The sequence below is a fragment of the Microcaecilia unicolor genome, chromosome 6 (genome assembly GCF_901765095.1).
Source record: "Microcaecilia unicolor chromosome 6, aMicUni1.1, whole genome shotgun sequence".
In the NCBI taxonomy this organism is placed as follows: Eukaryota; Metazoa; Chordata; class Amphibia; order Gymnophiona; family Siphonopidae; genus Microcaecilia; species Microcaecilia unicolor.
Window position 1 is genome coordinate 246,510,233 of NC_044036.1, and position 26,162 is coordinate 246,536,394.

A 26,162-nucleotide genomic window follows, 5' to 3' on the forward strand; every position below is an offset into this window, starting at 1 on the left:
CCCCATTACCTTTCCACTCTCATCTCTCCCTACATTCCTCCCTATGAACTCAGCTCACTGGACAAATCTCTCTTGTCATCCTCCTTCTCCTCCACTGCTAACTCCAGGCTTCGCTCCTTTTCTCTCGCAGCACCTTATGCTTGGAATAGACTTCCTGGACCTATACGTCTAGCTCCATCTCTACCTGTTTTCAAATCTATGCTAAAAAACCACCTTTTCACTGCTGCTTTTTAGCTCCTAGCCACTACTCAATTGCCCTCCCCTTGTCCCTTCCTTCCTTCCTTCTCACCCATTACTTCCCTCACCCGTAACTGTCCTGTCTGTCTGTATTATTTAGATTGTAAGCTCTTTTGAGCAGGGACTGACTCTTTGTATCAGGTGTTCAGCGCTGCGTGCAATCTGGTAGCGCTATACAATGCTAATAATAATAATATATCTGGTTTATGTGGCACTTGCTTATCACATAGCCGGTTAAGTCAATATTCAGAACTTAACTGTCATGGGTTGCCGTGTAAAGATAGGGCTGCGTGGTTTGTAGTCCCATTTATGCAGTTACCCTGGCCAGTTAAGTGCTGAATACTGGCACTTAACCAGCCAAGTGCTTACTCCACCTCCAGAACTACTCCAAAATAGGTCGGTTTTCATTAGGCGCTAACTGCTAATTTTCAGCAGCACTTAAGTGGTTAAGTGCTTGTGACAGGAATTTATAGAACACTGCCCCTCACCCTTAAGAAAAGTCCTCTCTACTAACCTGGGCCACCTTAAGAACACTGATCCCGCCCCGGGAGGAAGTGAGCCCAGAGGGGTAGAGTCAGTACCTGGGAAGTTTAAAAGACAGGGTCAGGCTGAGAGTAGGGAGGCCTAGGGAAGGAATAACTGAAGCCCCAGCATATGCCTTTACTGAACACTTGTAGCTACTGTGCTCTGGCTGAGGTAAGCCAATCTTTTATTTGAAGAATTGTGAGCCTTGTTCTGAGGTCTGGCTGGAGCCAGACCTGGAAATACAAAGAGAGAAAGCGAGAACCTACAAACTGTGTTTGAGGTATGGCTGTCCCAGGCAATAGACTGTGTTTTGGGCCCTGTAGGACACATGCCCCTGCAAATTATTTTCCCCCTCTAAAGATAACAGACATTTCTTTTGTTCTAGGCCTGTGAAGGAAGAGGTCCTAGATATAAATTAATTAAAGCACTTATTTTATGTTTACAGTCTTGTCCGACTGTGTTATTGACAGGGCCACCCCATAACCCTCGCCCGGGGTCTCACAGTGCTGCTGAAAACTAGCAGATAGCCCTGAACAAACAATCTAACTAGTCAGCAGCTGTTTCTGGCTATTTATATCATTTTCAGTATCGACCACTATATATCTATATCCATATCTACCTATAGATGCAAATAAGTGAATACATTCCTTTAAGCAGTAATATTATTTAATGAGCCCTGAATGACTATTTACATGGCATTTCTTTTCTTATTGCTTGTAAAGGGAGGAACTCTATGAGTTAACAGTCTCTGGATCCCAATGGCCATCAACCGCTTTCATTGTAGGTATCATATTTCATCACAGAGTCTGCGTGCCTTAATCACTGTTTCTTGCTATGCTCTCTGTTTTTCAGTTTTAATCCTGGTTTACTTTAACTTTCTTATCCAAATTAATTTGTTCCTTTATCTGCAGTCCATGGTCACTATTTTAAAACTGCCTTTTTGAGTTTCTCCTCCAGCTGTTTTGGGGGAAAGAGGTGTGATGTTGATGTGTCGGGAAGCGCAGTGAATTGTACAACAGTGGGACTGAAATGGTCCTTTCCATTGATTCTGTGATCTTGAAACATCATTTATCACGCTATGTCTAGTTTACAACACTGTGGCTGGCCTTTACTGTAGAAGCATCTCTATGTGTAAGTTGTGGCATTTACATGTGTAGATCGCATACATGTTTAAATGGCAATTCTAGAAAGATTTTAAGGGGTGTGGTTTGGTATGGCTTGAGTGGGCAAAAAATCTACAAATGTATTTCCCATCTTACATAGGTAATACACATCTGTTTTATAAACTGTCCCGGTCAATTTTGCACCAGCTCAGAGGCATGCAGAGAGTTTTTAAAAGTGCTCCTTTCAGTCAGGGCTTTTAAACAAGGAATTGAGGAAGCAATTGTTCTTAATACCATGCTTTTTATTATTACCCTTCCAAATTTTAGATAAAAATATTTCACTTCTCTAGTTACTAACTCCCACCAAAGAGTGATTGAAAGAGGATAAGAAAAATAAACTAGAAATAAGAAAAGAAAAACAGTTCCAGTAAGCAGTTAAACATTTTTGAATTAATAAGTTTTTGCGAAAAGAATAATGAGAGGCTTGTAAATCATGAGGTAAAGAGAACCAAAAATGTACTGCCTGATAACAGAAGGAATTGTTTAGGATTTTTTTATACCTGACTCCTGAAAAAGATGAAAAAATTAAAACATATGGATCTCTAGCCCTGGAAATGCTATGATTAAAGGAAATGAAAACAGTCCAAGAAGATATTCCAGTTTAGACCCATCAAACATCTTAAATACTATACAGGCCAATTTAAAAAGAATGCAGGCCTGTACAGGGAAGGGACATAGGTCAACCAATAATCAGTAGGACTTCAAGTGTAGGTTAAAAAAAAAGTCTTTATTGCCAGAAAGCAGGTACAATGGACTCGACACAGTACCGTGTTTCAGCAACAATATGCCTGCCTCAAGAGTCAAACTATCTGAGAAACTGTCACCAATGCCTTTCTACAAAAGATATAGCAGAAAAATTGCTAGGTTGATATATTCATATCACTGTACAAACAGTCAAAGTTTACCTGCATATAATGTGTACAGCACTGCATACATCTAGTAGTGCTATAGAAATGATTAGTAGTTAGTTAGTGGCAAGACTTTGACTGTGCAGCAATATGAATATATCAACCTAGTAATTTTTCTATTATATCTTTTGTGAAAGACATTGGTAACAGTTTCTCAGATACTTTGACTCCTGAGTCAGGCATATTGTTGCTGAAACACAGGGCTGTGTTGAGTCCATTGTATCTGCCTTCTGGCAATAAAGACTTTTTGTTTACTTACACAGTGCAGCAGCCTGAGAACCTGAGAAACTGGGTTCAATTCCTACTGCAGCTCCTTGTGACTCTGGGCAAGTCATTTAACCCTCCATTGCCCCAGTACAAAGTAATTACCTGTATATAATATGGTAAACTGCTTTGATTGTAACTACAGAAAGACGGTATTTCAAGTCCCAATCCCAACTTGGAGCCCTGCTGATTGTTAGTTGACCTACGTTCCTTCCCTACTTTTTTGGCATACATACTGTTTCCATAGGGGATCCATCCTTGTTGTTTGGGTGTGGCCTGCACAGGGAACCAGTGAAGAGAAATCATATAGGAGTAACTTTATCAAATTTTATAAATAAAATATAAGTTTGGAAGCAGTATTCTGAAGAATCTGAAGCTTAGTACATAGCCTAACTATAATAGATGGATAAAGACTATTATAGTAACCTAAATCTAAACCTATTTTAAGAGGCCAAGTAGGTGCCTGCTTAAGTATATAAGACAAGTGGAGGTGTATTTTCAACACTTAGACTTACAAAGTTCCATAGTAACCTATGGAGCTTTGTAATGCTAAGTGCTTTGAAAATGAGCCTCATAGTAACCTATAGAACTTTGTAAGTCTAAGTGCTCCATAGGTGCCTATAGGGCTCATTTTGAAAGGGAAAAAATGTCCAAAAAGTGTTACAAAACCATTTGGACAGATTTCTTCTCAAACGTCCAAATTGGTATTTTCAAAACCTGTTTTGCAGACGTCTATCTACACATTTCATCTTCAATGCGTCCAAATCACAAGGGATTTGTCAGGGGAGTTTCAAATGCGGGATTAGGGCATGCCTAACACTTGGACATTTTACAGCCATATTGGAACAAAACCAAAATGTCTAGGGTGAAAACTTCAACGTTTTGGTCTAGACCAGTTTTTCTAATGAATAAGATACAAAAAGGTGCCCTAAATGACCAGATGACTACTGGAGGGATTCAGGGATGACCCCCCCCATTTCTCCCCCCAGTGGTCACTGACCCCCTTCCACTCCCACAAAATGTGAATAAAAATAGTACTCACCAGCCTCTGACAGCCTCAGACGTTATAGCCAGGTCCATTGTTATAGGCAGGTCACTGGAGTAGTATAGTGGTAGCTACAGTGCACTGTAAACAGGTGGACCCAGGCCCATACCTCCCCCTACCTGTTTTTGCACTTGTAGTGGAAACAGTGAGCCCTCCAAAACTCACCAGAAACCCACTGTACCCACATATCGGTACCTCCTTCACCCATAAAGGCTATTGTAGCAGTGTACAGTTGAGTGTAGTGGGTTTTGGAGGGCTCACCATACAAGAGAAAAATGGTGAGATGTGTACCTTGGAGCATTTATATGAAGTCCACAGCAGTGCCCCCTAAGGTGCCCCATTGCTCTCCTGGGATGTCTGGGGGACCAGTCTGCTAAAAATGCTGGCCCCTCCTATATCGCAATGGCTTGGTTTTCTATGTTTTTCACTTGTGTGTGTGTGTGTAGTGGGTGGGGGGGGGGGGGGTCATAAATGGCCTTAATAGATAAACACATAGAGCACAAAACCTTGTTACAAACGGTATTTTCAAGGAAAAAAAACAGATTAGATGTTTTGCTTTTTCAAAAATGGTTTTATTTGCTATTCGGATTTTGGATGTTTAGCACAAAATGTCCAAAGTCCAACATAGACGTCTTATCAAAAATGCCCCTGCTGTCCCGTTCCGGGCCCTTACCTGGCGGTCCGCGGACGGGAGCGGGAGCCGGGGCACCCGTGGGACCCGGGAGGGCGGGGATAGTCTGCCGAGGGGATCGGGCACTGCCGCCGACTACCCGAGGCCGGCGATCCACAGACGCCAACGCCGGCCTCGAAGAAGGAGAAACGCCGGCCAAGATGGCGGCGCCGGCGTCTTCGTTCTCCTCGCTGGAGCGGGGCCGGCGAGGTAGCTCCGCCTACTTGCGCCGGATTGGCGCACCCCCCAGAGAGACTCCGCCCGCTGGGCGGGAGAACCAATCCAGGCCCTAGGTCTGCTTGGGCGAAGGGGATTGGTTCCAGCGGGCACTAGCGAAGGAACGAGCGGGGGATTTAAACGGAGCCACGGAAGGGGTCCAGTGCTTCCGTTTCGTGTTTCAGAAGCCATCTCTTGCGAAGACTGTCATTGTTCCTCGTGTCAGCTAGCCGTCCTGCTAGCTGTCTCCGGTGAAGACTGTGTTTGTTCCTCGTGTCAGCTAGCCGTCCTGCTAGCTATCTCCTGTGAAGACTGTGTTTGTTCCTCGTGTCAGCTAGCCGTCCTGCTAGCTATTTCCGGTGAAGACTGTATTTGTTCCTCGTGTCAGCTAGCCGTCCTGCTAGCTGTCTCCGGTGAAGACTGTGTTTGTTCCTCGTGTCAGCTAGCCGTCCTGCTAGCTATCTCCTGTGAAGACTGTGTTTGTTCCTCGTGTCAGCTAGCCGTCCTGCTAGCTATTTCCTGTGAAGACTGTATTTGTTCCTCGTGTCAGCTAGCCATCCTGCTAGCTATTTCCCTCAGACTGTGTTGGTTCCCAGTGCTCAGCTAGCCGCCCGGCTAAGCCAGCTCCACCAAGGACTGTGTACTCACATCCAGTCAGGCCAGCCGTCACCCCGCGGTTCCAGCAGTCCTGCTGGCCGCCCGCAGCTGAGGGCTCAACCCTCGGTGAACGGCGGTCGCCGCGGGTGAAGATTCGGGGTGCTCGGCTGTTTCCTGGGGCCTTGTGGGGCTCGGGGAGACTCGAGAGCTCACCAACACCAGAGCGACATCAGAGCCGCGACAGAAAACGGAAGCCATGAGCTCGCCGACGCAACCTGATCTACGGGACCTGGCCAAGGTTCTCCAGCAGCAACAGGAACAGCTTAATGCCCTGTCTGGGGCGCTCCAGAACGTATGTTCTCAACTTTCCACGCTTCAGGTACAGAACCAGGCCGCTGCGGTCCAGGGGGCCGCAGCGGCTCCCCGTGTGGGAGGGTTCCGCATGGGACCTCGGTTCCCTGAACCAGCACGATATGATGGGACCCCTGGAGGTTGTCAGGGGTTCCTTAACCAGTGTAACCTGGCCTTCCGGATGCAACCGGAGGCATTTGCTTCGGACCAAAGTAAGGTGGGCTACATTATGGGCCTTTGCGAAGGGAAGGCCCAGGACTGGGTGGCCCCCCTGAACGAACAACAGGACCCTATTTTGGATGATTATAGTGAATTTCAGCGCCGGTTCCGGATGGTGTTCGACCTTCCGGGGAGACCCTCCTCCGTGGCGTCGGAACTGCTCCGGATTCATCAGGGAGAAGGCACGGTGGCCGACTATGCCATCCGGTTTCGAACCTTAGCCACGGAGCTGCGTTGGAATCCGGAGTCCTTGATGGCCATTTTTATGGAAGGCCTACAAGAACGAATCAAGGACGAATTGGCGGGACGGGAGATCCCCGGACAATTGGATGCCCTCATCTCGCTCTGTATACGAGTAGACACCCGATTCCAGGAGCGAGCCAGAGCCCGGGCGGAGCGGCAGAAGTGGGCACGAGGGACCCCCCGGACGGGCAAAGGGCCGCCCCCTCGCCAGGGGAACCGGGACTCCACGGAGCCCGGGGAAGAGCCGATGGTGATGGGCCGTCAACGGTTGACTCCCTCCGAAAGACAGCAACGACAGTCGAACGGACTGTGCTTCTATTGTGGGAAGGCTGGACATTTCCTCCGGACTTGTTCCATCCGGCCGGGAAATGCGCCCCCCAAGGCACCCTGAGGGGAGGGTTCTTGGGGCACTCCGCTCCCCTACCAGACTCCCTGATCATCCTCCCAGTAACATTACGGTGGCAGGAGGCCACGATCCAGACCCGGGCCCTGGTGGACTCGGGGTCAGGGGGCAACTTTATTGGACTCGAACTGCTGCAGCAAATGGGCTGGCCCACGCTTCCGCGGAGGCCGGTGCTGCGAATAACCTCCATCCAAGGGACTACCCTTCCCCAGCCGGTCACGGAGATCACCCCCGTGTTGGGATTGCAGGTGGGGGAGGATCATCGGGAGGAGGCCGAATTCTTAGAGTTATCCCGGACCATCCACCCAGTGGTCCTGGGATTGCCGTGGTTACGGTACCACAACCCGGTTATCGACTGGTCCGGGGGAAGAATTCAAGCTTGGGGTAATTCCTGTCAGGAGACCTGTTGTAAGGGCCGGGCTGGCAGCTGTCCGGCCTTAAATACATTGCCCGATGAGGGACGGGTTGAACTGGGCTCGCTGCCTATGGACTATAAAGACTTTGCAGATGTGTTTAATCCCAAGGAAGCGGAGGTGCTACCGCCTCATAGGTCTTTTGACTGTGCCATTAATCTGAAGACGGATACGGTACCCCCACGGGGCCGACTGTACAAGCTGTCCCGAGGAGAGTCCAAGGTAATGCAAGAATACATCCGTGAGAACCTGCGAAAAGGGTTCATTCAGCCTTCTACGTCCCCAGCCGGGGCAGGGTTCTTTTTCGTTACCAAGAAGGATGGGTCCCTGAGACCTTGTATTGACTATCGGGGATTAAATGCCATCACCGTGAAAGATCGTTTTCCTCTACCGCTCATTCCCGAGCTCTTTGACAGGCTGCAAGGAGCTCAGATGTTCACGAAATTGGATTTGCGGGGGGCCTACAATTTAGTGCGAATCCGGTCAGGGGACGAATGGAAAACGGCCTTCAACACCCACGAGGGACATTTCGAATATCGGGTGATGCCGTTCGGCCTCTGCAATGCCCCTGCGGTGTTTCAACGTCTTATCAACTACGTGCTAGAGGATTTGCTAAACTCCACGGTGATTGTATATCTGGATGACATCCTGGTTTACTCTAAGGATCCCATGGAACATCCGGGCCATGTTCGTGCGGTGCTGCACCGCTTACGACAAGCCCATCTATTTGCTAAGCTCAGTAAATGCGCCTTCCATCAGCGGTCCTTACCTTTTTTAGGGTATATCCTGCTTCCAGGGGGGTTACAGATGGAGCCAGACAAACTCCCGGCCATTCGAGAGTGGCCGCAACCGATGGGACTGAAGGCACTACAACGATTCCTGGGCTTCGCCAATTACTATCGCCAGTTTATTCCCCAGTACTCCCGATTGACAGCACCGTTGACGGCGCTCACCCAAAAGAACGCGAGGGTCAGGGACTGGCCGCCCGAGGCGCAAGCGGCCTTTCGTCAGGTAAAAGAGGCCTTTGAGTCAGCGTCAATTCTGCTGGCGCCCGATCCTGAGAAACCTTTTATTGTAGAGGTGGACGCGTCCGCCTTAGGAGCCTGGGCGGTCATTTCTCAAATCAACCCCGAAGGTCGGCGCCAACCGTGCTCCTTCTTTTCACGTAAATTCTCCCCAGCCGAACGGAATTATACGGTAGGGGATAGAGAACTCCTGGCCCTGAAATTAGCACTGCAGGAGTGGAGACACTTGCTGGAGGGAGCGGAACACCGGTTTACGGTCATCACTGATCATAAGAACCTCCTATACCTCCAAGAGGCTCAGCGGCTGAATCCCCGACAGGCTCGGTGGTCATTATTCTTTGCCAGGTTTCATTTTCAATTAGTGTTCCGGGCGGCGTCCCAGAATACTCCGGCAGACTCGCTCTCCCGGGCATTTGAAGTCCCGGAAGAGACCAAGGAGACTCATCCGATGTTAGATCCCGCTTGTCTCGGTGCGGCTACAGGGGAAGTCGCACCGATCCAGAAGTTCGTGGCGGCCGCCGATCGGAGAAAGGTCATGCAATGGGGACACTCGTCTAGATGGGCCGGGCACTTCGGGTATCAAAAGACTCTCCGATTCATCACGAGACATTATCAATGGCCACAGATGAGACGAGATATTCTCCAGTTTGTTACCTCGTGTCCGGTGTGTGCACGGACCAAGCCAGTAGGAGGACCCCCCGTGGGAGACCTGCAACCACTGCCCGTACCGACCAATCCCTGGTCGGAGATATCCATGGATTTCATCACTGATTTACCTCGTTCCCAGGGACATACCGTGATCTGGGTTGTGGTAGACCGGTTCTCTAGGATGGCTCACTTTGTTCCTTTCTCGAACCTTCCGTCGGCAGCCTCTCTAGCCCAGGCCTTCATTCACCACATTTTTCGACTACATGGGCTGCCCAATCGGATCATCAGTGACCGGGGACCCCAATTTACCTCCCGTTTCTGGAGAACCTTGTGCACGGCCTTGGGAGTAGAGAACCATTTTTCATCCGCCTACCATCCTCAAACCAACGGCATGGTTGAGAGGATTAACCAGACATTGAAAGGATTCTTGCGAGCTTTTGTTAACCAACGACAAGATAACTGGGTTTCTCTACTTCCCTGGGCCGAGTTCGCTTATAACCAAAGTGACCACTCATCCTCAGGGCAGTCCCCGTTCTTCCTGGTATACGGACGACATCCTCGGCTTCCAGGGCCGTTCCCTTCTACCGCAGTGACACCGGCGGGGGACCAAGTCGTGGCAGACCTACAGAAGGTCTGGGAGATGGCTAGGGTACAATTACAGAAGACCGTGACCAAGGATAAGATCTTTGCCGACCGCCATCGGCGGCCCGCCCCAGCGCTCCAACCAGGACAGAAGGTATGGTTAAGCACGAAGCATCTGAGATTCCGAGTGCCTTCCCGAAAACTGGGACCTCGATATGCGGGACCATTTGCGATTCAAGAACGAATTGGGCCAGTAACGTATCGGTTGCGGTTACCCGGTACCCTACGAGTGCACAACGCCTTCCATGTCTCGTTATTGAAGAGGTTCCGGGGGTCCGGGTGGCACCCGCACCCATCCCAAGAGGAAGATCTCCAGGTGGCCCCGGATCCGGAGTATGAGGTAGGAGAGATTCTTGATTCAAAGTGGCGGCGGGGAAGACTGTACTATTTGCTATCATGGAAATCTTTTGGTCCCGAAGACAACTCCTGGGAACCCGTAGCTAATGTACATGCTCCAGAATTGGTTAAAGCCTTCCACGCCCGGTATCCGTCCAAGCCCGGGCCCCGGGAAAAGGGGCCATCCGGGGAGGATACTGTCCCGTTCCGGGCCCTTACCTGGCGGTCCGCGGACGGGAGCGGGAGCCGGGGCACCCGTGGGACCCGGGAGGGCGGGGATAGTCTGCCGAGGGGATCGGGCACTGCCGCCGACTACCCCGAGGCCGGCGATCCACAGACGCCAACGCCGGCCTCGAAGAAGGAGAACCGCCGGCCAAGATGGCGGCGCCGGCGTCTTCATTCTCCTCGCTGGAGCGGGGCCGGCGAGGTAGCTCCGCCTACTTGCGCCGGATTGGCGCACCCCCCAGAGAGACTCCGCCCGCTGGGCGGGAGAACCAATCCAGGCCCTAGGTCTGCTTGGGCGAAGGGGATTGGTTCCAGCGGGCACTAGCGAAGGAACGAGCGGGGGATTTAAACGGAGCCACGGAAGGGGTCCAGTGCTTCCGTTTCGTGTTTCAGAAGCCATCTCTTGCGAAGACTGTGTTTGTTCCTCATGTCAGCTAGCCGTCCTGCTAGCTGTCTCCGGTGAAGACTGTGTTTGTTCCTCGTGTCAGCTAGCCGTCCTGCTAGCTATCTCCTGTGAAGACTGTGTTTGTTCCTCGTGTCAGCTAGCCGTCCTGCTAGCTATCTCCTGTGAAGACTGTGTTTGTTCCTCGTGTCAGCTAGCCGTCCTGCTAGCTATTTCCGGTGAAGACTGTATTTGTTCCTCGTGTCAGCTAGCCGTCCTGCTAGCTGTCTCCGGTGAAGACTGTGTTTGTTCCTCGTGTCAGCTAGCCGTCCTGCTAGCTATTTCCTGTGAAGACTGTATTTGTTCCTCGTGTCAGCTAGCCGTCCTGCTAGCTATTTCCCTCAGACTGTGTTGGTTCCCAGTGCTCAGCTAGCCGCCCGGCTAAGCCACCTCCACCAAGGACTGTGTACTCACATCCAGTCAGGCCAGCCGTCACCCCGCGGTTCCAGCAGTCCTGCTGGCCGCCCGCAGCTGAGGGCTCAACCCTCGGTGAACGGCGGTCGCCGCGGGTGAAGATTCGGGGTGCTCGGCTGTTTCCTGGGGCCTTGTGGGGCTCGGGGAGACTCGAGAGCTCACCAACACCAGAGCGACATCAGAGCCGCGACACCTGCATGTACCTTTGTAAAATATTACCCCCCTGTTTAGTAGGCCATGCTAGCAGCTGCCGTGTGCTAATATAGCCCAGTCACTTTGCGTGAGAGAGAAAATAGGAGACAATCAGGGAAGATATGAGGGGATCCCTAGATGCAAAACTTTGTGTCAGTGTAAGAAGTTTGTGTTGGATGCAAAAAGAAACAGGTAGCTAATGTTGCTGCATAAGAAGAGGGGTGACATAATCTTGACGGTGTGCACAGGTGAGAAGTCTGATAGCCATGTCTTGTACAATTTGAAAATGTTTCAGAGAGGTAGCCAAAATACCAGAATAAATAACGTTACAGTAATCGAGGTGGGTTGCAACCAGAGAATAGAGAAGAGAAGCCAGGCTGAGTCATTGAGATAGCTATGGAGAGAGCATATGAGGCGCAGTGGAAAAAAGCAGGAATGAACCACTGAGGAAATATGGGAGTTGAAGGTTAGCTACAAGTTAAGGATAACCCCAAGGTATTGCAAGGGTTTAGGGAGTTATTTAGAGTGGGAAAAATGTTGGGATGTGACCTTTGACTGGTGACCCATAGGCCAGTAGTCTTTGATTGATTAAGGATAAAGCTGTTAATGGAGATTCAATCGTCTATTGCTTCTAGGCAGTTCTGGAGAGCTGTTAAATCTGGAGCAATGGGATCTTGCCTAGAGACTAGCAAGATATTGTCTGAATATATGTAGAATTTGACTGAGAATGATTGGTCAGTGTGGGGGGGGGGGGGGGAGAATTGTGGATAAAGGACTTAAGAAGACATTGAAGAATAAGGGGGAAAGAACAGAACCCTGGAGAACACCAGAATATGGAGAATTTGACTCAGAAGTAGAGGACAGCAATTGGACTTGGAAAGTGTGATCTGTTAGAAATAAGAAAAGCCACTGCAAGACAGTACCTGAAATCCCAAATGATGAGAGCCTTGTTAGAAGTAAAGAATGGTCCACAAGGTGCAGCTGTGAGGGCAAGAGAAATGAGGAGAACAGTACAGACAGGTTCATAGATGGAAGAAAGATCATTCAAAAGAGATGCTAATATGGTTTCTGTTGAATGGCCAAAACAAAAACCTGAATGGTATGGGTGAAGAAGTTGGAAGAGTCAGCATGGTTAGATAATTGAGTAAAGACCACCTTCTCTGAAAGTTTAGTGATGAATGGGAGGTTGGAGATTGGCCTAGAGAGGACTTTTTCAATAGAGGTTGTACCAATGTGTTCTTCCATACAAGTGGAATGACGCTGTTAGAGAGGCTATAATTAATCATCACCAGAGCAAAAAGACGGAGTGAATGGCAAGAGAAAGAGAGCCAAGATGAGGAAATAGGGTCAAGGGTACAGGTAGTTTTTTTTTAGCAAAGGTGAAGAGCTTAGACAGTTGGGCCAAGGAAGGTAAGATAAATGTAGACCAGGAGGAAAGGGGGAGTAAACTGAAAGACTGGGCAGAGGAATGGGGCTGAATCAGTGCAGAAAAAAGAGCTGTATGTAGAATCTGCGATGGGAATGGGACCGAATTGGATTTCTGCAGTAGGGAAGAGTGGAAGGTCACAATTTATGAGGCGAAATGAATAGCAAAGTCAGAAGTTGAAAGATTAGCTGGAAAGGTAACAGATGAGATAAGAAAGGAGAGTTGATTGACCAATGCAAAGAGTTTCTTAGGTCAATTGGAAGAATTATTCACTAGGTTTGTGTAGTAAATATGAGAAAGAGATTTCAATTGAGAATGGTATTGGTTTGAGAGACTAATGTACAAAGTGAAAGAATCAAAAGAAGGGGCTCTTCACCACCTATGTTCTGCACAGTGGAGTTGCTTCAGTAAGCGAAGCTGTGGATGGTACCAGGGTTTGCAACCAGATTTTGCAGGAAAGGTAGGGGAAGGGGTGGTTGAGGAAAGTGCAATACAAAGGGAAAGGTCCCAGGCCTGGGCCTCATTGGACACACAGAATGAAACGAAATCACCTGGAAGGGAATTAAACAACAGAGGAACTGAAGTAGGGTTCACTCTCAAAAAGGTGGATGATGAAGGTGAAGGGGAGGGGAGTTAGGGGACTAGATTTTGGGAGCATCAGGGAAAATGAAATCAAGTGATCTGTTCATGGAAAAGTGAGAAAGGAAAATGAAGAAACAAATTGTCTGAAAATCTTGTGCAAGCTAAGTCCAGAGTGTGGCCAGCTGTATGAGTAGAAAAAGGAGCCTGTTGAATAAGATCCAGTTCTGTAAGAAAGGAGACAAAAGACCTGCTGGAAGTCCAAATGAAAATTAAAATCTCCTAAGATTAGGAGATTGGAGAAACGGACCACAGCATCTGAGAGACAGTGGGTCAAAGCATCCTGATAGAATCAAGAAGAGGAGGAACATATAAGAGGAGAATGTGCATGGAGGGAGTAAACCTCAGAAGTAGAAGAAGAGCATCAGGAAAAGGGAGTAAGCTAGATGAGATGTCAGTGAAAGGGAGGGAAGAGGGTGCTAAACAGGCAACTCCTCCCCCTCACTTGTTAGTAGATCTAGGGGAGGAGAAAGCGGCATAATTTGACTGGAGACATTGAGTCATTTATAGATTGCAGACAACAGGCTGGAGTATATAGAATGGTTAGCTTGGCCAAATATTTGGGAAGGCCCATATATATCACTTTATCAGTTAGAACAAGTATTTTAAATTGGACTCTATACTGAACAGAAAGTCAATGTAATTTATTAAATAATGGGATAAGATGATCTCCTTGTTATGCAGAACACAAAATATGTGCAACAACATTTTGAAGAGACTGGAATCTTTTAATATCAGCTTTGGGTAGCCTGGAATATATTATGTTATAGTAGTCCAGTTTTGAGCCAATAAAGGCATGGTACAGATTTGAAGTCCAAAACACCTCAAACCAATCTCAATTTTCAGAGTAGCAAACCCAGAGTTCAAGACTGATGAGATATGGGCAGTGAGGTTTAATTTATAGTCAAGTATAACACCTAAATACTTAAACTAAGATTCTGGCTGAACTGGGGAACCAAATAGCACAGGGACTATAGAAAGTGGTGTTGCTTGATCCAACATGCAGTGGTTTTTGTGGATTCAAAATAAGATGATGTTCTTTCAACCAAAGAGAAACACCCTTAAAACAAGACTGAAGTAAAGTGAGGTCAGGGGAGATACTAGAGGTATAATGAAGAATGAGAATATCATCTGCATAGATATAGTTGTTTAATCCTGATGCCTGAATCAGAGAAATAAGAGACCCGAGATACACATTAAATAGGATGGGAAGAGGATAGAGCTCATAAGGCAAAGGATACAGATCAGATTGAGTACATGCACAAAAGACTTTAAATGAGCAGTTATGAAGGAAAGATTTAAACCATTTTAGGACAGTTCCACTTAATCCAATACCTGAAAGACATTGTAAAAGGACGTCATGGTCAATGACATCAAAGGCTGCCGATTAAATCTAAAGACACAGCCAGGGCAACCAAACCTTTGTCAATCATAGTTTTGAAAAGTTTGGTAAATTCTATGCCTACTGACAAAATATGCACCTTCTTGATGAGGCATGTACATTTACACAAATCTTTATTTTATAAAAGGTCTTTTACACATAGAATTTAGTGGTATTTGTATAAGTGCCAGCATGTCTATGTGGAAGCTGCTGAGTTGATGCCACTCTTTTTGTGCACCTGTATATTTGCAAAATGGATGCTCCCACTGTATGTCCTGGCAAACATATATGCATACCTTCATGTCCTTATACATAACCTTCTTCCTTCAAAATTTTAAGCAAGCCCAAATACCATAAAGACAGCAACTTATATGCTTCTAGAGCTATAACTCTCACTAGAATACTGATTGGATGAAAGTTGTGTTATAAATTCAAATGCTGTTTTCAATGTATTTATCCTTATTGCTGACTAACCAGTTCTAGCATACTTTCAGTATCTTCTGTTTGCCACTTCTCTCATGGACAATGCTTTCAAATGAGTTAATTTCGCACATACCTTGACAGTAATGAACATCACTCCTAAGCCAACACATGTAGTCTATGATATCAGTCTCTCAAATTTACTGCTAAGGCTCAGAAGCGGAGCCAGGTTGACAGCGCGGGGGGAGCGAGAGCGGCGTAAGAGCAGACTTCTGCCGGCGCTGGCGCACATTTTCAATGCAACACATTGAGAAAAAAATAGGTGCCGGAACTGGCAGAACTCCGTTTGGGGGAGCGGCCGCTCCCCTGGCACTCCCCCTGGCTACGCCACTGCTAAGGCTTACTGTAAAAGCAAAACTTCTGGCGTTCCTAAGATATCACTTCTGTGTGGGAAGTTTCTGACTTTCTTTCTCCAGAGACAAAGCCAGTGGTGTGGATAAATGATGAGGGGTTGGAAAGAGAGAATTTTATTGCCATATTGCCATTCCATCCGGCTATTCTACCCATTACCACTCAGAGTGGCAGTCATTTACCGCCCCCCTGATAAATCCTTCCCTTCCTTCCTTACCGACTTTGATGCTTGGCTCTCTGTCTTTCTTGACCCCTCATCTCCGTCCCTCATTCTCGGAGACTTTAACGTACATGCTGATGACCTATCCGACCCCCATGCTTCTAAGTTCCTCACCCTAACATCCTCCTTCAACCTCCAGCTGTGCTCCACCACCCCTACTCACCGTGACGGCCATTGTCTTGACCTCATCCTCTCCTCCTCCGGCTTACCCTCCAATTTCCACGTCTCAGCTCTTCCTCTCTCCGACCATCACCTGATCACATTCACACTTCTTCACCCCCCCCTTCACCCCGTCCAACTTTAACCACCACCTCCAGGAACCTCCAGGCTATTGACCCCTCCACCTTATCATCTACTATCTCTAATCTCCTCCCCTCCATCACGTCCTCCGCAACTGTCGACAAAGCGGTCTCCGCTTACAATACTGCTCTCTCCTCTGCATTGGATACCCTCGCACCATCAATCTCCCGTCCCACAAAACGCACCAATCCCCAGCCCTGGCTGACTCCTTACATCCGTTACCTTCGCTCCTGCACCCGATCCGCTGAGCGCCTCTGGAGGAAATCTCGTACCCTTTCAGACTTCCTCCACTACAAATTCATGCTATCCTCCCTCCACTCCTCCCTATTCCGTGCAAAACAGGACTATTACACCCAATTGACCAATTCTCTCAGCTCCAACCCTCGTCGTCTCTTCACCACCCTTAACTCTCTCCTAAAAGTGCCCCCCGCTCCTACTCCCCCTTCTCTCTCTCCTCAATCACTGGCCGACTATTTCCGCGACAAAGTGCAAAAGATCAACCTTGAGTTCACGACCAAGCCACCACCTCCTCTTCACCCTTTAACCCTCTCCCTCATCCAACCTACCCAGGTCTCTTTCTCCTCCTTCCCTGAGATCACCGAGGATGAAACTTCCCGCCTTCTTTCCTCCTCGAAATGCACCACCTGTTCCTCTGATCCCATCCCCACCAACCTACTCAATATCATCTCCCATACTGTCACCCCCGCCATCTGTCGCATCCTCAACCTCTCTCTCTCCACTGCAACTGTCCCTGACACCTTCAAGCACGCCGTTGTCACACCTCTCCTCAAAAAACCTTCACTTGACCCTACCTGCCCCTCCAACTACCGCCCCATTTCTCTTTTACCCTTCCTTTCCAAAATACTTGAGCGCGCCGTTCATAGCCGCTGCCTTGATTTTCTCTCCTCTCACGCCATCCTCGATCCACTTCAATCCGGTTTTCGCCCTCTGCACTCGACTGAAACGGCACTCTCTAAAGTTTGCAATGACCTGCTCCTGGCCAAATCCAGAGGTCACTACTCCATCCTCATCCTTCTCGATCTTTCCGCCGCGTTTGACACTGTCAATCATGATTTACTTCTTGCCACGCTGTCCTCTTTTGGGTTCCAAGGCCCTGTCCTCTCCTGGTTCTCCTCTTATCTCTCCCACCGCACCTTCAGGGTACACTCCCATGGATCTTCCTCCACTCCCATCCCACTATCTGTTGGAGTTCCCCAGGGATCTGTCCTTGGACCCCTTCTCTTCTCAATCTACACCTCTTCCCTGGGCTCGCTGATCTCGTCTCATGGTTTTCAGTATCACCTTTATGCTGATGACACCCAGCTATACCTCTCCACACCTGACATCACTGCGGAGACTCAGGCCAAGGTATCGGCCTGTTTATCCGACATTGCGGCATGGATGTCCAACCGCCACCTGAAGCTGAACATGTCCAAGACCGAGCTCCTTGTCTTTCCTCCTAAACCCACTTCTCCTCTTCCTCCACTCTCTATCTCTGTTGATAACACCCTCATCCTCCCCGTCCCATCTGCCCGCAACCTCGGAGTCACCTTCGACTCCTCCCTCTCCTTCTCTGCGCATATCCAACAGACTGCCAAGACCTGTCGCTTCTTCCTCCTCAATATCAGCAAAATTAGCCCTTTCCTCTCTGAGCATACCACCAGAACTCTCGTCCATGCTCTCATTACCTCTCGCCTCGATTACTGCAACTTACTCCTCACCGGCCTCCCACTCGGCCATCTATCCCCCCTTCAATCCGTTCAGAACGCTGCTGCACGTCTTATATTCCGCCAAAACCGATATACTCATATCACCCCTCTCCTTAAATCACTTCATTGGCTTCCGATCAGATATCGCATACAATTCAAGCTCCTCCTCCTTACCTACAAATGCACTCAGTCTGCGGCTCCTCACTACCTCTCCACCCTCATCTCCCCCTATGTTCCTGCCCGCAACCTCCGCTCACAGGACAAAGCTCTTCTCTCAGTACCCTTCTCCACTACTGCCAACTCCAGGCTCCGCTCATTCTGCCTTGCCTCACCCTATGCCTGGAATAATCTTCCTTTACCCATACGCCATGCCCCCTCCCTACCCATCTTCAAATCTCTGCTTAAAACTCACCTCTTCAATGCTGCCTTCAGCGCCTAACCGCTCGAGAAATATAAAATACCCCAATCTATCCACCCTATCAGATTAACTGTTCACTCGTCCTCTAGATTGTTCACTTGTCTTTAGATTGTTCTCTTGTCTTTTAGATTGTAAGCTCTTTGAGCAGGGACTGTCCTTCTATGTTTGAATTGTACAGCGCTGCGTAACCCTAGTAGCGCTTTAGAAATGGTTGTTGTTGTTGTTGATATAGAACAGATAAGCACACACCACTATTAAGTATCTGTTAGGTTTGTAGTAATGGCAACATTGTAGATGTTGTCAGATAAAATATTTGACTCATTCAGTCTGCTCAGTTTTCTTTCTGTCAGATTCTCTTCCACTATGGATGGATGAGCATAGAGATTTCCATTCTTATTTTTAACAGTTTTATTAAAGAATCACCACTATACATAGACCACACACCTCCAAGACAAGCTAAGCAAACAAGAAAGATCAAGTATACATATGTAGTATCACATCAAACCTTATACTATGAGTTTTTCTTGTTGGGCAGACTGGATGGACCGTACAGGTCTTTATCTGCCATCATCTACTGTTACCATGCATACAACAAAACAAATACAATAGAAACAATTATTTAATGAGGTAGTAGTAATTCAAGTCTTTGTTATTATAACCCTTCCTATCCTCCTCCCAATAGTAACTCATCTCTGCCATTAGGTTACTAGAAGCAGTGCAATAGCCATGAGGGAGGAATCCTTGGACCCCCCCCCCCCCCCACACACACACACACACACTTTGGGCTCAAGCCCCTTACAAACATGCAGCACCCAGTTAAATGGCTGGTGGGGATGCCAAAGCCCTGCCAGCCAAAACATTTGGAGCCCGAGCCATGCCCTTCCTCCTTGTGCTGCTGTAATAAGGAAGTTTGCAGTTGCCTCCAACTGCTGATGTGGAGATTTCTCCTTGCACAAGCTCATGTTGAGCAAGAACTGAGCATTCTTGGGGAGTCCCGGAGTCAGCAGTTGGAGGCACACCATCTACTTCTGCATTACAGCAGAAGCGCAAGGAGGAGCGGAATGGCTGTTGGGGCTTCAGCAACCCTGCCAGCAAAGGTATTTTTAACACATGCGTTGGAGGAGGGAGGAGGGAATATGTTGCTCCCCCAGTCCACCCTTGGACCCCCCCCAAAAAAAAAATTGGAGGGCTAGCTATGCCCCTGATTACAAGCTTTGTCTTCCTTTTTGACTCAGTTCTACTCATAGGCTGAGTACCTGAGGAGTGAACAAAATCCTCTTGTAACTCAGACCAAATTCAAAGGGTGTGGTTCCTGTCAGGCTACTCTTAGTCAAAGCACGCAAAGGAATATCATCTTAAGTATGAGACCTGTAAATCCAGCACCCAGACCCCTAAACATTCTAGTTACTTGGCTGTAATATTCTTGTCCCATCTCCTTGACTTATTCACATTCTCTCTCTCTCTCTCTCTCTCTCTCCTTCCCACATATACACACAAAGATAGATGGAATCTTTTTTTCTCCTTTTAGGAAAATTTCTCCAAGGAGCTGAGGGAAATGGGAAAGCAGATGAGCGTTATTGCTGATGACCCAGCTCTCATCAGGTATTTGTTGCTTAGTGCATGTGTATAGGCTTCTGCAGATTGAGGTGGTCATGAAGGCGTGGGAAACATTACATCTTTATGGTCAATTAGGTTGTAAGATGACCACCAGTTCATCAAGTCTGGCCTTCTTGTAAATCACTTAATAACCCACTCTATATGAGTGGAGGAGTAGCCTAGTGCTTAGTGCAGTGGACTTTGATCCTGGGGAACTGAGTTCAATTCCCACTGCAGCTCCTTGTGACTCTGGGCAAGTCACTGAACCCTCCATTGCCCCCTGGTACAAAATAAGTACCTGAATATATGTAAACCACTTTGAATGTAGTTGCAAAAACCTCAAAAAAAGGCAGTATATCAAGTCCCATTTCCTTTTCCCTATACTAATCCAATGGAAGGCAAAAGACCATCACTCTACATTTTTCACCACCAGCAGCAAAATAAAAATAATTCCTTCTTAATCTCCAATCTGGTGATGATCATTTTGTCAGCATCATTGTACACAAAAAATACTTTTATGAAAGGTTCTTTTATTGAAACTGAAACACTGGATAGATATGAATATTTATTTCATCATATTTCTGTATCGCTTTCCTAAAATGACCAAAGCAATTTACAGTACCGTATCTACCCTCCCATATCCCTTGTTTAAATAGTCACCATACAAGCATATAAAAAAACTACACACACATTTTTTTCTTCCTTACAGAATTCACATTTCTAACTAAAGTATACTAGTCAAAGACCTCCCAAAAAAACCCAGCTCCAGTAATCCAAGTTAAAATGTTTGTCTAAAAAGTAAAGTTTTCATCCATTTACAAGACAGTACATAATCAGAGCAAAGTCAGATATATCATTGATAAAAGCATTCCATCAACAAAGTCCCATAATCGAGAAGGTCTTCTCCCTTGATCTTTCTAAACAGGCATCCCTACAATTTATAATAGGGCACCTCTGTTAAGAATTAACAAGAACACCAACAATTTCCCCCTCCCCCCACTGACCATAGCTATATGCCTGGAGTATAATTTATTTATCAGTAAATCCCAATCCATTCCATGCAGCACCTTGTAAATAATTATAAGCCATTTGAATGAAACATGGAAAGCAACAGGTAACCAATGAAGGGATTCTAACACAAAGGACACCTGATCCCATAGGTATAAACCCCCACCCCACCCCCAGGATCCTGGCTGTTGTGTTTTGTAAAATCTGCAGTCTCCTTACAGTCTGTAGAGACAATCCCATGTAAACCAAATTACATCAATCTAACCAGTTAAGCAGCAAAGTAATCACCAGACCGGCAAAGGACACAAATGGCTGTAACTGCAGCAGCAGGCATAGCTGCACAAAAGAGGATTCATATATCACGTAGTCATGACAACCCATAGTTAAAGAAGAATCCATAAACACCCCAAGATTCCTTACTCAAGTCATTCATGGGATAGGTCTTACTGCCACTTCTGATGTAATTGATCATTTCTTTTTGCTGAACAGATTAGAACAAATTTGCATTTCAGGTGTAGCTTTGAATTGGTTTTGATCATATTTCTCTGGAAGAACATTTTAGGTTTTTTGTTGACAATCATTTTTCTCAGCCTTACTCTCTTTCTTTTGGGGTCCTTCAGAGTTCAGTGTTGGCCCTTATCTTATTTAATGGTTTTTTTTAAACAACCTTGGACAACTAGTACATGTATTAGTGCTATACATCCATTTTTTTGCTAATGATATCCAGCTGATAGTTGCCCATTATTCCTGGGACAGATAAGAAACAGCATAAGGAATGTCAAGTCAAATTCAAAGCGCTGATAAGGAAGGCAAAGAGGGACTTTGAAAAAAAGATTGCGTTGGAGGCAAAAACACATAGTAAAACTTTTTTTAGGTATATTAAAAGCAGGAAGCCGGCAAAAGAATCGGTTGGACCGCTAGATGACCGAGGGCTAAAAGGGGCGATCACCGCTGTCTCTCCCAAATCTTCCTCGGTGAAGATCGAAGCAAAGAATTTATTTCATCTCTCTGCTGCGGCTTTATTTGGGAGAGACAGCAGTGCCAGAAATGGTATTCGAAGCTGACGAGTCGGAGAAATTGAATGAAATCTCTATAGACCAAGAGGATGTAATGGGACAATTTGACAAATTGAAGAGTAGCAAATCTCTTGGACCGGATGGTATTCATCCCAGAGTACTGATAGAACTGAAAAATAAACTTGCGGAATAATTGTTAGTAATATGTAATTTATCCTTAAAATTGAGCGTGGTACCAGAAAATTGGAGGGTGGCCAATGTTATGCCGCTTTTTAAAAAAGGTTCCAGGGGAGATCTTGGAAATTATATACCGGTGAGTCTTACGTTGGTGCCGGGCAAAATGGTAGAGACTATTATAAAGAACAAAATTACAGAGCATATTCAAAAGCATGGATTAATGAGACAAAGCCAACATGGATTTAGTGAAGAGAAATCTTGCCTCGCCAATCTATTACATTTCTTTGAAGAGGTGAACAAACATGTGGATAAAGGTGAGCTGGTTGATATTGTGTATCTGGATTGTCAGAAGGCATTTGACAAAGTACCTCATGAAAGACTCCAGAGGAAATTGGAGAGTTATGGGATAGGAGGTAGTGTCTTATTGTGGATTAAAAACTGGTTAAAGGATAGAAAACAGAGAGTAGGGTTAAATGATCAGTATTCTCAAAGGAAAAGGGTAGTTAGTGGGGTTCCCCAGGGGTCTGTGCTGGGACTGCTGCTTTTTAACATATTTATAAATGACCTAGAGATGTGGGTAACTAGTGAGGTAATTAAATTTGCTGACGACACAAAGTTATTCAAAGTAGTTAAATCGCGGGAGGATTGTGAAAAATTACAAGAGGACCTTACGAGTCTGGGAGACTGGGCATCTAAATGGTAGATGATGTTTAATGTGAGCAAGTGCAAAGTGATGCATGTGGGAAAGAGGAACCCAAATTATAGCTACGTCCATGCAAGGTTCCACATTAGGAGAGACCGACCAAGAAAGGGATCTAGGTGTCGTCGTTGATGATACATTGAAACCTTCTGCTCAGTGTGCTGCTGCGGTGGCTAAGAAAGCAAATAGAATGTTAGGTATTATTAGGAAAGGAATAGAAAACAAAAATGAGGACGTTATAATGCCTTTGTATCGCTCCATGGTACGACCGCACCTCTAATATTGTGTTCAATTCTGGTCGCCGCATCTCAAAAAAGGTATAGAGGGGCATAATCGAACAGGGCGTCCATGTTTTCCTGAGGTTGTCCTTGCAGGACGTCCTTGGGAAGGGGCAGGGAAACCCGTATTATCGAAACAAGATGGGCGTCCATCTTTCGTTTCGATAATACGGTCGGGGACGCCCAAATCTTAACATTTAGGTCGACCTTAGAGATGATCGTCCCCGGTTTTCAGCGATAATGGAAACCGAGGACGCCCATCTCAGAAAAAACCAAATCCAAGCCATTTGGTCGTGGGAGGAGCCAGAATTTGTGGTGCACTGGTCCCCCTCACATGCCACGACACCAACCAGGCACCCTAGGGGGCACTGCAGTGGACTTCACAAATTGCTCTCAGATGCATAGCTCCCTTACCTTGAGTACTGAGCCCCCCAAAACCCACTCCCCACAACTGTACAACACTACCATAGCCCTAAGGGGTGAAGGGGGCACCTACATGTGGGTACAGCGGGTTTTGAAGGGCTCACATTTACCACCACAAGTGTAACAGGTAGGGGGGATGGGCCTGGGTCCACCTGCCTAAACTGCACTGCACCCACTAAAACTGCTCCAGGGACCTGCATACTGCTGTCAGGGAGCTGGGTATGACATTTGAGGCTGGCAAAAAATATTTTTAAAGTTTTTTTTTTTAGGGTGGGAGGGAGTTAATGACCACTGGGGGAGTTAAGGGGAGGTCATCCCCGATTCCCTCCGGTGGTCATCTGGTCAGTTCAGACACATTTTTGAGGCTTGGTCGCAAGAAAAAATGGACCAAGTAAAGTCGGCCAAATGCACATCAGGTACGCCCTTCTTTTTTCCATTATCGGCCGAGAACGCCCATGTGTTAAGCACTCCCCAGTCCTGCCTTTGCTACGCTTCCGACACGCCCTCAGGAACTTTGGTCGTCCCCGTGACGGAAAGCAGTTGAGGACGCCCATAATCGGCTTTCGATTATGCCGATTTGGGCGACCCTGGGAGAAAGACGCCCATCTCCCGATTTGTGTCAAAAGATGGGCGCCCTTCTCTTTCGAAAATAAGCCTGATAGTGGAATTAGAAAAGGTGCAGAGAAGGGCGATGAAAATGATAAAGGGGATGGGACGCCTTCCCTATGAGGAAAGGCTAAAGCAGCTGGGGCTCTTCAGCTTGGAGAAAAGATGGCTGAGGGGAGATATGATAGAGGTCTATAAAATAATGAGTGGCGTGGAATGAGTAGACGTGAAGCATCTGTTTACGCTTTCCAAAAATACTAGGTCTAGGGGGCATGTGATGAAGCTATAAAGTAGTAAATTTAAAATGTTTCTTCACTCAACGTGTAATTCAACTCTGGAATTCGTTGCCAGAAAATGTGGTAAAGGAGGTTAGCTTAGCAGAGTTTAAAAAAGGTTTGGACAGCTTCCTAAAGGAAAAGTCTATAGACCATTATTAAATTGGACTTGGGGAAAATCCACTATTTCTGGGATAAGAAGCATAAAATGTTTTGTACCTTTTTTGGGGGATCTTGCCAGGTATATGTGACCTGGATTGGCCACTGTTGGAAACAGGATGCTGGGCTTGATGAACCTTTGATCTGCCCCACTGGCAATACTTATGTACTAATGTATTCCAAACTAGTTTCGAATTGAAATTAGATAAGATGAGCATTGCTTGTTCTTTAGCCCCACTTTGGATGGTTCAGAAATTCCACCATTTATCCCTTGAATTGCAAAATGCCCTATTGCCATTAGGAACACTATAACATCACTGAGAGACATTTTAGACTCCAAACTATCTTTTTCTTCATACATCTCCAAGGTGGTAGAAAGTCTTAGAAAGATTTGCTCATTAAAGCATGTTTTGAATGTCTAAGCCCTAAAACTCTTATTCACACTTTACTGATAACCAGAATTGATTACTGTAATTCACTTTGTCTGGATGCCCTCAATATCAGATAAACATTTTCAACTAATTTAAAATTCAGTGGCTATAATTCTCTACAATGCTAATTAATGATCCTGTAACTTCTCTTGTCTGAGAACAACACTGGTTACCTGTAAAGGACTGCATCAAATTTAAGATTGTGATATTGGCTCGCAGAGAGGGGCATAATCGAACGAAAACATCTATCTCCATGGGCGTTTATCTCCGAGAACGGGTCCGTGAAAGGGCGGACCGAACCGTATTTTCGAAAAAAATAGACGTCCATGTTTTATTCGACAATTTGTGAGCTGGGCGTTTTTGCTTTTCAGCGATAATGGAAAATGAAAGCGCCCAGCTCAAAAATGAATAAATCCAAGGCATTTGTTCGTGGGAGGGGCCAGGATTCGTAGTGCACTGGTCCCCCTCACATGCCAGGACACCAACCGGGCACCCTAGGGGGCACTTTTACAAAACCAAAAAAAAACGGTAAAAGAGCTCCCAGGTGCATATCACCCTTCCCTTGTGTGTTGAGCCCCCCAAATCCCCCTCAAAACCCACTGCCCACAAGTCTACACCATTACTATAGCCCTAAGGGGTGAAGGGGGGCACCTACATGCGGGTACAGTGGGTTTGGACGACTAAGCATTAAGCAGCACAATTGTAACAGGTAAGGGGGGGATGGGCCTGGGTCCACCTGCCTGAAGTCCACTGCACCCCCTAACAACTGCTCCAGGGACCTGCATACTGCTGCCAGGGAGGTGGGTATGACATTTGAGGGTGAAAATAAAAAGTTGTGAAACATCATTTTTTGTGGTGGGAGGGGGTTAGTGACCACTGGGGGAGTCAGGGGAGGTCATCCCCGATTCCCTCTGGTGGTAATCTGGTCATTTAGGGCACTTTTTGGGGCCTTATTCATGAAAAAACAAGGTCCAGGAAAAGTGCCCTAAATTCTAGCTACAAACGCATACTTTTTTCCCATTATCGGCGAAAGGCGCCCATGGGTGATAACCATGCCCCAGTCCCGCCTTCACCACGCCTCCGACACGCCCCCGTCAACTTTGTACGCTTCCGCGATGGAGTGCAGTTGAAAACATCCAAGTTCGGCTTTCGATTATACCGCGTTATTCGTTTTTGTGCGATAATCGTCCATCTCCCGATTTAGGTCGGAACTTGGGCGTTTTTCTCGTTAGATTATAAGCAGGAGAGCCTACCATACAGGTATTCCTACATATTTTCATTTGGTGTTGATCTCTTATCATCCTTCTCACATGCTGAAGTCGTCCCAAGAGAATTACTTAGTTATACCAGCTCATAAGAGACTCTGCCTTCATCATGCCATACAGCATTCC

The 26,162-nt window shown here is 46.8% G+C and overlaps 1 protein-coding gene across 1 annotated transcript in view; it reads left to right on the forward strand.

The window, feature by feature from the left end:
• LOC115472526 (degenerin deg-1-like) overlaps positions 1-26,162 on the forward strand; it is a 217,745-nt gene that overhangs the window by 180,251 nt on the left and 11,332 nt on the right. Inside the window, exons 8-9 of the mRNA XM_030206818.1 lie at positions 1,485-1,542; positions 7,550-7,560. Coding sequence (XP_030062678.1) covers positions 1,485-1,542; positions 7,550-7,560 — 69 coding nt within the window. The remainder of the gene's footprint in view (positions 1-1,484; positions 1,543-7,549; positions 7,561-26,162) is intronic.